Source organism: Tenrec ecaudatus, chromosome 11 (genome assembly GCF_050624435.1).
Source record: "Tenrec ecaudatus isolate mTenEca1 chromosome 11, mTenEca1.hap1, whole genome shotgun sequence".
Classification (NCBI taxonomy): Eukaryota; Metazoa; Chordata; class Mammalia; order Afrosoricida; family Tenrecidae; genus Tenrec; species Tenrec ecaudatus.
Window position 1 is genome coordinate 58,659,256 of NC_134540.1, and position 14,347 is coordinate 58,673,602.

General features: G+C 40.5%; 1 protein-coding gene across 4 annotated transcripts in view; it reads left to right on the forward strand.

Annotated features, from left to right (window-relative positions):
• CTNNA2 (catenin alpha 2) overlaps positions 1-14,347 on the forward strand; it is a 1,186,106-nt gene that overhangs the window by 1,111,390 nt on the left and 60,369 nt on the right. For all 4 annotated transcript variants that reach the window (XM_075562525.1, XM_075562526.1, XM_075562527.1 and 1 more), the window contains one exon: positions 8,350-8,463. In XM_075562525.1, the coding sequence (XP_075418640.1) occupies positions 8,350-8,463 (114 nt within the window). The remainder of the gene's footprint in view (positions 1-8,349; positions 8,464-14,347) is intronic.

The following is a 14,347-nucleotide window of genomic DNA, read 5'->3' on the forward strand; positions in this document are numbered from 1 at the left end:
GTAAAGCACATTTGTACATTCATTGCCCTCATCATTCTCAAAACATCTGCTCTCCACCCAAGCCCTTAGCATCAGTTCCTCATTTTTCCCCTCCTTCTCCGCTCTTTCCTCCCTGATGAACCCTTGATAATTTATAAATTATTATGTTGTCATATCTTTCACTATCTGTTATCTCCCTTCACCCATTTTTCTGTTGTCCGTCCCCCAGGGAGGAGGTTATATGAAGATCCTTGTAATCAGTTCTCCCTTTTTAAACTACCCTCCCAATATCGCTACTCTCACCACTGGTCCTCAAGGGATCATCCACCCTGGATTCCCTGTTTCAAGTTCCTATCAGTACCAGTGTACATCCTCTGGTTTAGCCAGATTTGTAAGGTAGAATTCGGATCATGATAGTGGGGGGAGAGGAAGCATTTAGGAACTACAGGAAAGTTGTATGTTTCATCTTTGCTACACTGCACCCTGACTGGTTCATCTCCTCCCTGACACCCTTCTGTAAGAGTATGTCCCGTGGCCTATAAATGGGCTTTGGGTCTCCACTCCACACTCCCCACCTCATTCACAATGATATGATTTTTTGTTCTGATGATGCCTGATAGCTGATCCCTTTGACACCTCATGATTGTACAGGTTGGTGTGCTTCTTCCATATGAGCTTTGTTGCTTCTGAGCTAGATAGCCCTTGTTTACCTTCAATCCTTTAAGACCCCAGACACGATATCTTTTGATAGCCGAGCACCATCAGCTTTATTCACCACATTTGCTTATGCACCTGCTTGGTCTTCAGCAATTCTGTCAGGAAGGTGAGCATCATAGAATGCCAATTTAATAGAACAAGTATTCTTGCAATGAGGGAGCACTTGAGTGGAGGCCCAATGTCCATCTGTTACCTTAATACTAAACCTATAAATATGCGCTCATAAATCTTTTTCCCCATCCTCATATATAAATATATTTACATATGTACACGCCCTTATTCATACCTCTATAAATGTCCTTTGCCTCCTAGCTCTCTCCTCTATTTCCTTTTACTTTCCTCTTGTCCCACTATCATGCTCAGTATTCATTTGGTTTTCAGTAATTCCCCTTGGTCACATTGCCTTTGATCATGCCCTACCATGCCTCCTACATCCTCCTCACCACCAAGTTGGATCCCTTGTTCTTCTCTCTTCCCTGGGTTTGGTAACATCACTGCCTTTCTCCCCTCCTCCCCCTCTCCCATGTCCCCCCAGAACTGCCGGTCCCATTGTTTTCTCCTCCAATTGTTCATCCAGCCTTCTTACTAAGGTTTGTATTCTGTGTTATGTCAGCATTAAAGGAATCTTCTGATAGCTCTGGAAAATATGTTAGCAAATGAATGAATGGGCAAACCTGTCCGATCAACATACACTTAAGACACAAAGGGCTAAACATTGAGTGTTGATAATTAAGATTAGTGGATTAAGTTCCAGGCAGAAATATCTTGGTTTTAGGAGATCAGTGTTCAACAAATTGTTTTCTTGTTCCCTCAGGGTGACCCTGAAAACTCTAGGATGATAGCCATACACTAAACGTTTGTAGCTGGAAACAAAAGTATCATGCATTTTGGAAGAAAAGGGGAAAGGACAGGGCCTGGCACATGGGTTTGGATACAGGTATTGCCATGGTTTCTAAGCTGCACAAAAGTACCGTAGGGAACTGTGACAGCGTTTAGAACTATGAAGGAAACACAGAGACACCACACAGCCACTGTCAGTGATTAGCCCAAGGTAATTTAATTTCAGCATTAGCGTCCTATATTTCTTTGGAAGAAATGACTTGGGAGGCTGGTTATTTGGTGATGGTTATGATAAAAAGAAAGCTCGTGAATCAGCAGGTCTCCAATTGGATTCGAATGCTTCAGAAGTTATGCAATGTTCAACAAGCTCTACATTATTAGGTAGCAAAAATATTAAGTTGGGTAGCTCTAACTACTTGAACGATATAACTTTTAGTTTTATGTTTGTTCAATTGTCATAGATGCATGACAGAGAACATGAAAATCGTTACTGAGGCACTAAGAGTACTGTGGAGGATCCCTGGTGGTCATACACTGGGACTGATAACTGCAAGGTCGACAGTTGAAACCACCAGCTTCTTCTCAGGGAAAAGATACAGTTTCCGACTATAAATATTTATAGTCTCAGAAACCCACAGGAACAGTTCTACACTGTGCTTTGGGTCACTATGAGTCAGAATCAACTCAATGGCAGGGAGAATTTTTTTGGAGAAGAGAACTGTGAATTGAGAAAGTTTGGGCATATATGGGCTAGTTTTTAGAAGAATGGATGTTTGGCATACTGATCACCTCCTTGAAGCCTGTTTCCTGCTATAGAAAATGGTGACATGTTATAATAGCTCCCAACATATAGCATAAGTCTGACTAGTTAATTCTCAAAAATTACTTATTCATCCAATGGAGATGAAGCTTATCTTCATATAATCATTAATAAAATAATGAATCATTTTATAAAAATTACAAAGTGTTGAATCACAAGAAATGTCTATCAGTAGTTAATAACAAAGTATTAGAAAGAACTGAGATGCAATTTATGAGCCTAAATTTATTCACACATTAAAGATTGTCATTAAACACCTTAGTCCCCTAAGGCCCCTTAGTATTGTTTCCTTCATTAAATTGATTCGAAATACTTTACTAGGGTTTACAATATTTTTAATAACACAATCAAGATCACTATTCAACAAATGCTTGTTGATGCCCCATATTGTTGTAGGTAAGCAACACCTGAATGCAGAGGTGTCCACTGTCACAGAATATAGCTTACTGGTGTGGGCAGAATACAGTAGATAGTTAGAGATGCTGTGAAAGCAACAAAGATCAGACAGTGTAAAAGGGAGGGAGCCTAGGAATGGGCATGGAGGTGATGAACAGTGGCTGTGTGAGAGGGACCTGGAGAGAGAAGTCAGGAGGAATCCGTAAATGTATCTGGGGAAAGAGAAGTTCCAGACAGAATGGCAAGGCTGTATCTAGACTAGAGATCCACTAGAACTAGAGATCTAGATCTGAAGGCCACTTTGCAATCGATGGGTTCTGAGCAGGGGAGGGACACAATGTGACTTAGAGTTTAAAGGGATCATCCTGACTTTGGAGTCCCTGGGTGGTGTGCTTGACTATTGGATGAAAGCTCAGCAGATTGAACTCCCTCAAAGGTACCTTAGAAGACAGGCCTGGGAACTGCTTCCCAAAGCCACATCCTGAAAATGCTGTGGTGGAGTCTACTGCACTCACGCGGTCATCATGAGTTAGCATCAACTACAAGGCAACGTGGCGATCCTATGGAGCAGATCGTATGAGGCAAGGGCAGAAAGAGGCAGGTCAGTTGGGTGCCACTACAGTAGTCCAGGCAAGAGGTGGCAGTGGCCAAGTGGTCCTGGCTGGGAGTCAGCTCTGTATTGGTCGTGTTGTTAGTTAGCTAGTTACCTTCAATTTGATTCTGATATATGTTAGGATACCTCAAAATCTATTGCTTATCAGCCTCCTCATATTTCTCTCAAACTCTCCTTTGACAATTGCCAGCTCATGCCCTTATCCCTCTGTTCTCAAATATGTTTTCATATACATGCAATTATTTCTTTTCAATGGCCCTATTACCTTTAACTGACATGTCTAGGTCAAATGACTTTACACCCTTCAGTTGTCCTCAGTGTACTTCTTTTCAGAGTTGGCTGTAGAAGAGACTGCACATTAGCTTAGGAATCAGCGAGCAATTGTTTGCCTTTGTTCTGGAACTGATTGGCAATGCAACGCTACACAGGTCACATCTTTCTGGACCTCTATGATAAAACTAAAACTAAATTCATTGCCATTTAGTCAATTCTGACTCATTATGAACCCATGTGATGTGAATTAGAAATAGTTTGTAGGGTTTTCTTGTCTGTAACCTTTATGGATACAGATTGCCAGGTCTTCCTTGTGTGGGGTGATGGTAGGGTGTGATATGCCAACCTTTAGATTAGCAGCCTAGCTCAAATTACTCGGACCACCAGGAACCGGAAACTGCTAGAATCGGAGCAAGTTCGTCTCATGGACTCGGTAATGGGTTGAACGGCTTCACTCCAAAATATCTGTCAACTGGGAAAAGCCACGGTCCCTTGTATGGTGTGACTAGCGATGTGTTTGCGAATCCTAACCTCTATGATGTTATTGCGGGAGCCCCGGTGGCTTAATGGGTTGCATGTTGGGCGTATTACTGCAAAATCAGAAGTCCAAACCCACCGACGGCTCTTTGGGAGACAGATGAAGAAAAGGCTGTAAATTAGAACTGCAGAGAGCAGTGCTACTCTACCCTCAGAGCAGTAATGAGTCAAAATCTCAGCGAGAGCTGTGAGTTTGATGTTAATGAGGCCTTGTTAGAGGCATCACGTTCACGAAGGGGGATAATTTGATGTATGAATCAGACAAAACCTGTGAGCCGAGATCAGAGGGACAAACTACTGCTAAGGAAGAATCCGGGGTGCAAGTCCTTTGGACCAGGGTTCTCTGTGCTGAGACCCGTCTAGACTCGGGAAAATTGGTGCCAGGACTCATGTAAATCTCCAAGGAATGCTGGGTCCACAGATATTGAAAGTGCGCAAGGATCTTGCCTGAGAGCCTACAGAAAGACATAGCCTTCCCCTACTGCCGCCATCTTGAATTTAGACTTCCATTCTCCTAAGCGTTCAGGTATAAATGCCAGTTTGGTAAAGTCACCCACCTTTGTCTTTCTGTGACAGCAGCACTAAGTCAAGCTCTTAAAGGGGAGATAATTTATAGGTAAAATAGTTTTGTACCATTTTACATTTATGGACTCACGTTCAGAACTTTCAAAATTCTTTTCATCACTTAGTGAAGAATAAAATGAGACTTGACCACCTCTTTCAAACCCCTAGTCAGTGAATTATGGTGCTTGAATACATTTTCATACTATCTACTGATGCAAATCTAAATATCTCTAGGCCCAGCTGAAGAGCATCAATATTGTCCCTTGTCTCATTTAATTTATAGAGGTTCTTGACCAGCAAGAAACATAGCATACTTTTCAGAGGGCATAACTCAAAAAATAACAGCATAAGTCGGAGATACATTTACATACATGTAGTTACTAAACCGCACATGTACACAACTACTTATATGGATGTCTTAGATGGGTTTGTTGCATGTTTAAGGCACAAAGAACTATTTTAAGTTCCTGCATTTGCCAACTGGTGTCATAGGATGGTGGAAACACAAGCTCTGAGACCCACAGGTCATCGCCAAGCTCCATGTCTCCCTCATGGTGACTCCTGGAAATGCCACTTACCTGTTCAGATTCTGTTTATGAAGTTCTAGAATGGGATCAAATGCATTTCATTCAGCTGTTATAATAGTTCAATGAGATCTTGTAGCTAAATCCTCTAATTGAGTGTCTGCCTCACAGCGAATGATAAAATATGGTTGTTGTTGTTGTGATTGCATTTGGTGTATGTTATTATTAAGAGTAGTCATTACCATACTTTTATTATTACTTGAGCTTACGTTTATAGTTAATGAAGAATTGTTCTATATAGTTGGTTCTAGAAGTTCTTTGAGGCTATCAGGGCAAAGAGCAACGGTTTTCTTCATTTTAAGAATGAACCACAGTTCACTGCGGAAAGTTACACTGCTTCTGAGTGACAAGATCAGAGGGAAATATTAAGGCCCCTGGATCCACGTCCAGGGTTTAATACTCTCAGTTATTTATTATTTTTTTAATGCCTGAGTTCCTGGGCCATGTCACGTGAACAGAAACATTATTAGCCTAATGCTACCAGGGTGGGTTTGCCAGGGACTCGTCTCCTAAATGCACAGCTGATTGACATGTTTGGACACAGTGCGGTAGACACTGTCATCATCTGTATCCTATTCACTTGAGTGGAGTTTTCCTTTCTTTTTTCTCTTTCAAGAATCAATGATGAAAAGTGCTTGTAATCTTGTCATCACATCTGTCAGCAGAATTTACCAACTTGCTGTAATGTTCCTCAGTGAATTCCTCAGCAGAAGACAGAGGAATGGTTAGAAAGTATTGTCCACGACCACAATGACTATGCTTCCAGTTGGTTTGAACCATATTCACCCAACCTAACCTAGCCCTGCTTTCCTTAATAAACTATGGGAACAAATCCACTTTCTTCCCTCCACCTTTTAATATTTCAATGAAAGAATATTGAACATCTGTAGTAGTCAGAGTGAATATTAATATGCTTAACAGCTAGAGAAAAGGAAAAACACGAGGGATGTGCCAAAGCTTAGAAAATTACTAGGCATAATGTGACATTGACATTACGGACCCCATTTTATGCCTGTCTGATGAATCTTAAGGCTTCATCAATAACCACACCTGATTAATTACACTGAGGGTGCCAAAGAAGCTATCAGAATAACAATGTCCCCTTTTGGGTCGGAATGGACACTCGCACCAAGGGTCCTGTTTGTGGGCTATCCTTTCCTTTTGAGAGAAAGCCCTGGGAGGCGGGAGACGGTGTGTGTCAGGAAACTCTGTGTCAAAGGCAGTTTGGATGATCGCGACCTTTCAGGTTAATAATGGTTGATCTGGAAATCGTATACTGAAGAACTATGCACTCCTTGCAGGTGAGCCTCCCCACCACTTACGTTCATCCTTGCAGAATCAGCAGAGTATGATAGTTTGGGGACAGGATTCAAATGGCCTGAGTGAGAACACTTTGTTGAAGTTGTAACCACTTGTGCATTACTTTTATTAACTGGAAAATGGAGCAAAGAGTGTCTATAGTAAAGGATGTTATAAGAATTATTGTGTGTGAAGGACTTAGAGATAATAGTGACAGGCACAGGTAAGCACTCAATACCTATCTATCACTATTGTTTTTTAGGCTATGCAAGGTATTGTATTCCTGGATTTATGGATTCCTACTTCTGTTTTTCCTTACATTGAATTTATAGATTGAAAAAAATTCTTGATCTAATTCTACACACTTTGAAGGCATCAGTAACCAAGTTCTGCCTAATTTGTAATTTTAAAAAAAGTTGACAAATAGTAACAGAAAACAGAGACAAAAGCCGTGCAATGGAGCACAGCATGAGGCACTCAAAATCTTTGAGTGTTTAGGTCAAATCCTGGTTCTGTTAATCACTGCTTCAGAGATCTTGGGCCAGTTAATATCTCGACTTTGGTTTGCTCAACTAGAAATAGGGAATAATTCATATTTCACTGTGTTATCTTGATCTTAATTGATATTTTGTATGAGTTATTTAACTCTTAACAGGTAAGTAGCAATTTTTAGCTTCATAAATTTTTTTGTTGAATGATTTGATTTCAAAATACTAAGAAATAATGATAGGGGACATTTTAAGATGCCTAATATGTGCTAGACACAACACAGATGACATTGCTTATTCTTCACAACAACAATCATTGTTAATGATCTGTTATTTACTAGTAGTATCAATGCCAATTCACAGCTGAAAAAAAGCACAGCCAAGATACATGAGACAGTTTTTCCAAAGTCACACAGGATTTGGAATTGGGCTGTCTTTTCTCTAGAATCTCTACTTAGAACCTGCACACCATATGACTCAGAGACCAAAATAGATGTAAAGAGTAGCCACTTGCCTAAAGGTGATCAATTAGTTTCTCTATTGAGACAGGGAAAAGAAGATGGACTAAAATTATAGATATAGATTTTGCTGGTAGTGATTATTTTCTGTCTTGCTTTACATACGCAGTGGGGGGACTCAGGCAGCTTTCAGTCCAGCAGAACCAGTACTTAAATTTGTCCTGAGCTCAGTGGACCAGTATTAAACTGGTACTTATAACCAGGGTTCCCTCTGTTGGCCAGATGGAAATCTCAAATTTACCTTCCTTCCTCTTTTAAACATTCATCAGCACAACAGCAATATTTTGATATCTTGTTGAAATAATAAACTACCTTTTGGTATATTTTTTTATACTTAAAAATGATCATTAGGGCAAGAAGCCAGTTGTTAAAGTATTTGAATCCCACCACTTTGCATGTGTAATACAAGTAATACACAGATACAGTTTTTCTTGAAATTGGAAGGCATGCTATACCAGGAGTTCAACTTTATCTTGTTACACTTATAGGAGTAAATAATAGATATGTTTTTAAATAGACTTTAGAGCATTTCAGTTTTTCTGATTGTATTCTGACCAGAACCCTACCCCCCCCACCTCCATCCCAATGACTGAGCCTATAACTAAGACCATAGATGTATTTTTCTGGGGTTGGCTAACCTTTGTAATAAAGAAATGTGTGGATAAAGCGAAAGGTATCAAATGGAAATATGCCCATTTTCTTCTTCTCTTTCTTCCTCTAGACACCAGAAGAGCTAGAGGATGATTCTGACTTTGAGCAAGAAGATTATGATGTGCGCAGTCGGACAAGTGTCCAGACGGAGGATGACCAGCTCATTGCAGGGCAGAGTGCACGGGTGAGTAGATGGGCGCCCAAGGCCTTGGATTGGTGACAGGGGCCACATTCACCAAACTGACTGGAGAATTCATGCAAGTCTTCATAATCCAAGATTTTGGGAACCTAGTGGTTTATGATTCATAAATCTCTTTTCTCCTCTGAGTGTTTATTTGTTGTCCATAGCCTGCCACATTAGAAAGAAATGGTTGAAGCAATCTTCACTGCTCTTTGATTCCATTCAGCTGCCTTCTTCCTCCATGCCAAAAAAACCCAGCAGCTACACCCAACCAAACGTACTATGTGTGATGGGTCTTTCTGGGGATTGAGGACCATGAGTACACAGTTAAATAGTTGGGGACCCAGGAGCACTCAAATTTTGCATTGGCAGTGTCACCATTTTTCTATATCAATTCCCTAGCTTTAAAAAACACAATGGCAAATGGAGGATAAGTGTTTATTTCTTCTACTGGCAAGACCCATTGCTTCATATGTCAATCTATGTTTTCTGAAAACAGAATTTCCTGATATTTATCTATAGACTGAGCATTAGACTGAGATTTCTAAGTCATGGGATAGGACAAAACTATAGAGACGGATCATAGCAATGTGCTAGCTCAAGCCATGGATCAGGCATATCACCAAGAGCGCGGGCTCTGCTGGGCATTGCCATGCTCTGTAGTGCTGTTCTCTAAGACAAGTGCTCCCAATAGTATTCTGGAATCCAGTCCTGTCACCAAATGCTCAATCAGACATGTACTGAGTGCTCGATCAAAGATGGCTCTGATAATGATCATCTTTGGGAAAGATACTCAAATCACACGCTGGTCATAATAGAAATTTATAAAAATGGGGGCATGGGTCCCTCTTTTAAAAATGTCTTACAGACTGTATCTTATCCCCCTTCAAAGATGGAAACCTGGAATGTTCAATAAGCACAGTCTTTTGAGGCTGTGTTGTCCTAAAATCAAAGTAATCAATTAGTCAATTAACCAAGTCAATACATCTTCAGAATTCAGTTAAATCAACATTTGGATATCAGGGACAAAGAGTGAGTTTAAGTAATTCCTCCAAACACTAATCAATTCAAAATCAATTTGATTGACTGGAGCTCAGTATAGCTATACCTAAGTATTCGTTGACTACTTTTTCCCCTTTGAAATCTGAGGCATGTAATACAACTTTATCTTGCTTTTTAATCACCATCTTGTAAACTGACAGCATAATTCAACATTGTAGAATGAAACACAATCCTTGTCCATATCCATTTCATTCAGCTGACCTATATTAGACACAATGTCAACGACAATAGGCAGAAACAAATGTCAGAGGGCTCCTGTTCACATCACCTGTTATTTCTTTACAGTCTCGTTACTTTGGAAAGACTTTTCAGTCTGAATTATGAATATGGTCCAAGCTACTAAGACAGGCCTATTCCTTTGATCCAGCACCCTCCTGGTTCGCTTTCAGGTCCCACATGTGGGCTGTGTGAATAACTTGCATCAGACAGCATTAGTATTGAGTCAGTCTACTTCAGTCTGTATTTATAAGATGCCAACCTAGAGACACAGAAATATAGCTGCGTACTTGGAAATGCGGGGGTGCACTGAGTGGATGAGATAAGAGATGGTTGAACTTTTGAACAGGGGATTGTGTTAACTTGATCAAAATCAAGAAAGAGGCAAAAGTTGGCTTTGGTAGAGGCAGTTGCTCTTTCCAGAAGCAAGACATCCTTTATATTTGTTTGTTTGTTTCTTTTTAAATCATTTCATTGGGGCTCTTACAGCTCTTATCACAATCTACACATAAATCCATTGTGTCGAGCACATGTGTACATTTGTTGCCATCATCATTCTCAAAACATTTGGTCTCACCTTAAGCCCTTGGTATCAGCTCCTCATTTTTTCCCTTCCCTCCCTGCTGCCCTCCCTTATACACCCTTGATAATTTATAAATTATTATTTTTTCATGTCTTATACTGTCCAACGTCTCCCTTCACCCACTTCTCTGTTGTCCATCCTCCAAGGAGGGGGTTATATATTGATCCTTGTAATCGGTTCCCCCTTTCTACCCCACCCTCCCTTCACCCTCCTGCATTTGCCACTCTCACCTGGTCTTGAGGGGTTCATCTGTCCTGGATTCCCTGTGTTCCAATTCCTATCTATACTAGTATAGAATCTCTGGACTAGCCAGATTTGTAAGGTAGAATTGGGATCATGATAATCGCGGGGAGGAAGCATTTAAGAACTAGAGGAAAGCTATATGTTTCATTGTTGCTACCTTGTACCCTGACTGGCTCATCTCCTCCTCGAGACCCTTCTGCAAAGGGAAGCCCAGTTGCCTACAGATGGGTCTTGGGTCCCCTCTGTACTACCTCTCATTCACAATGATTTGATTTTTGGTTCTTTGATACTGATACTTGATCCCTTTGACACCTTGTGATCACACAGACTGGTGTGCTTCTTCAATGTGGGTTTTTTTGCTTTTGAGTTAGATGACTGCTTGTTTACCTTCAAGTCATTAAGACCCTAAATGCTATATCTTTTGGTATCCGGGTACCATCAGCTTTCTTCACATTTGCTAATGTACCTGCTTTGTCTTCAGTGATCATGTCAGGAAGGTGAGCATCAAGGAATGCCAGTTTAATAGAACAAAGTGTTCTTGAATTGAGGGAGTACTTGAGTGGATGCCTATTGTCCTTCTGCTACCTTAATATTAAACCTATAAATATATGCATATAAATGTATAGCCCCATCCTCATAATTATATTTACATATGTGCATGCCTTTATTTAGCCCTCTATCAATGCCCTTTGCCTCCTAGTTATTTTCTCTATTTCCTTTTACTTTCGTCTTGTCCCACTATCATTCTCAGCCTTCATTTGAGTTTCAGTAATTCCTCTTGGTTATATTACCCTTGATCATGCCCTACCATGCCTCCTAAATCCTCCTCAACACTGATTTTGGATCACTTGTTGTTCCCTTTTCCCTGGGTTTGTTAACACCACTTCCTTTCCTCCACCTCCCCCTTTCCCATGCATCCCCAGAACTGTTGGTCCCATTGTTTTCTCCTCCAGATTGTTCATCCAGCCTACCTTATTTAGACAGACCTATGGAGATGAGATAATAACATGCACAAAACCGAGAGCAAAACAAAGCAACAAAAGAAAACAACAACATCAAAACCAGTGACAAAAATACAAAAACCAACAACCACAAAGAAAAGTCTGTAGATAGTTCAAGGACTGTTTGTTGGCCTTTAGGAGTCTTTTCTGGTCGAGTCTGATGGGGAGGCACATTTCTTAACCTCTTCACTTCTGTGCCTCATCTCAGTGCATAAAGAATATGCAGCACACGCAGATAGAATGTCACTCAGAAAGCTCCATGATAGTCCAATAAGCCACTGCCACACAGCCTGCCATGTGACTCATTGGTACTTGTTAAGCTGGTGACGAGGAGGATAATTATTGTGGCTCCAGGTGGTCATTTGTAGAAGGCTGGTCAAATAATTTCACCTGAAATGGCTGAATAATTCAAGAAATAATGACATTTTACTTGAATTAATGGAATAATGTACCTTAATTTTCTAATTGACTTCAAAGCTTGAGACTGGTAAGAGCCAAAGGACCCACATCTTAAGTGCTTGTATACGCCAACCAGACTTAAAACTAAAGTGAGTAGACAGTGGCATTTTGGATATTAGACCCTTTAGTCATTATTTGTAGAAATCATTTTACTTTATGCCTTAATGTTAGCCACTTGCTATGACATACTAACCCTTGTCATTTGGGGGGCCCACAGGCATCAAACGTTATTTATTTGATGTTGGAAAAAAGAATCACATTAAAGTCCATGGTGTTTTAGGTTGACGAAAGGTCCTGAGCTGTTTGAGTGATTGTTGGTTTGTGTCAGTGATTTTCACATTTGAGTAATAGGCAGAAATGAACAAATTAATCACAAAAGTGCTTAGCTCTTGAAAGAAAAGGCTGTGAGTCTGGGGTGGGAATTGTCGGTATCCTTCTGGATCTAGTCTCTGCTCTTACCAGAGCTGCAACCCCAGAGCAGCCAGACCAGCAGTCCGAACCACTGGGTTTGCTCCTGGGACTACAGGAAGCCCGCAGCCTCACTCTGCTGCTGGACATCCCTTCACACGGAGAGAAAGCTGATGTTTCTCATTTCCTTTTGGCAGGAAAATAATTATTCTCCTACTCCTTTAGGTTGATGGAATGAACAATTGCACGTATGATGTGTGTGTGTGTGTGTGTGTGTGTGTGTGTAATTTTTCCCCTAGCTAGAACGTCTGTAATGTGTTAACATTTCAAACTGCTGAGTTACATTGATAGGACCTAATTAAAACTCATGCGTTGAATTTGAATTTGATTAACTTGCAAATTTTGCAGTTTGTGATCTACTGTTTATAGATAACCTTTTTTTAAATTCCAGTTTGAGAAAAGGTCAATTATGCATTTTTAAAAGCCAGGAGCACTCTAAAAATGTTGAGGGAAGGAGAGCTCATCCTTAGCAACGTAAGCAGGAGCAGACTTAAGGAGACAGCATCCAACCCCCACCCCCACCCTAAGTGCATCATGCAGGTCGAATCGCCCCCCCAGTTGGAAGAGCAACTTCCTTTGTGAATCTTCTCAGAGGGGCTAGCTTCCCTTCAGGATTGTGTTTGTAGAAGATTTCTGTCCATTGTGGTAAGACTTTAAAGAGTCAGTCTAAAGATGTGGATTGAGCTTCTGTTCTGCAGGACCTGGAGACCACCACTGTGAGAAAGTCAGGCCAGAGCACTTGGAGGAATTCCTTAGAGATCAGAGCAAGGCAGAGAAACGCTAAATTATGTGATGAAAACTGGAGTGTTGGCAGACAAGTCTATACCCCTCACTGCGTAAATTAACCCTGTGGGATGGTGAAAGGGGCACCACTTTGCACTTGGGAATTTCTGTCTGGAAATGGCAGTTTGGCAGTCTTGTGGGTCATTTTAAAGATTCTATTTCAGTGCCACCCATAAAAGATACTTGACATCATGTGGGTGTGTGGCCTGCTATGGCTACATGAATCATACTTCCCTCTCTTAAACATGCAGAGGACACATTTACCCAGGACAGCATTTTTATCAAGCAAACAAGTACATATTTAATTTCTTCTGCAAATCCCAATGCAGTGGGGAAGCTGTGTTGTCATTAATACCATATTGCAAATATGTGTAAAACTACTTGCAAACATTTTTCAAAGATTTTCAAAGTGTGATGATCATAAATGAACTACAGTATTTGTATCAGTTTGACCTTTAAAATATATTGTGAAATAATGTCTCTCTATATAGAGAGTCATACGTGCACACACACACACACACACACACACATTGTCAAACATATGCATCTGGGCATGACTCTTTGTTAGTAGGAATATGTAGTATCAGAGCAGTGGCTAGTCCAAAGATATGTGTATAATAATCAAACAAAGCTCTGTTTCTACTGGGCAGATGAAGCTCAGTCATCAGGATGTATTGTTCAGCGCCTGAGACGCCAGGAGTTCTTGGGCCAATGGAACAGGGACCATTCATTGTGCAGAGCATAATCTGCATGTCTATACACTTGCACCTCATCTGGCATCCTGGCTACGAATGGCATTAGTAGACTTGGGTTTACATGCTATTAATATGTGAAGCTTATTAGCTTTGTAACATTGGGGGGGTTAGTCAATCTCTCAGGACCTCAATATACATATCAAAAGGAAGAAAATAAGTGTATGTATCCAGTGAGAGGATTCAGTAGTTGAAATTATATAACATAATAAAAATTTTAACAGAGAATCCAGCCTATTTGTATGTGTACAAGGAATCACACCAAGATTCTGTTTACAAAATAGCACATACATTCTGATTCTTCCATCCCTTTTTTTTTA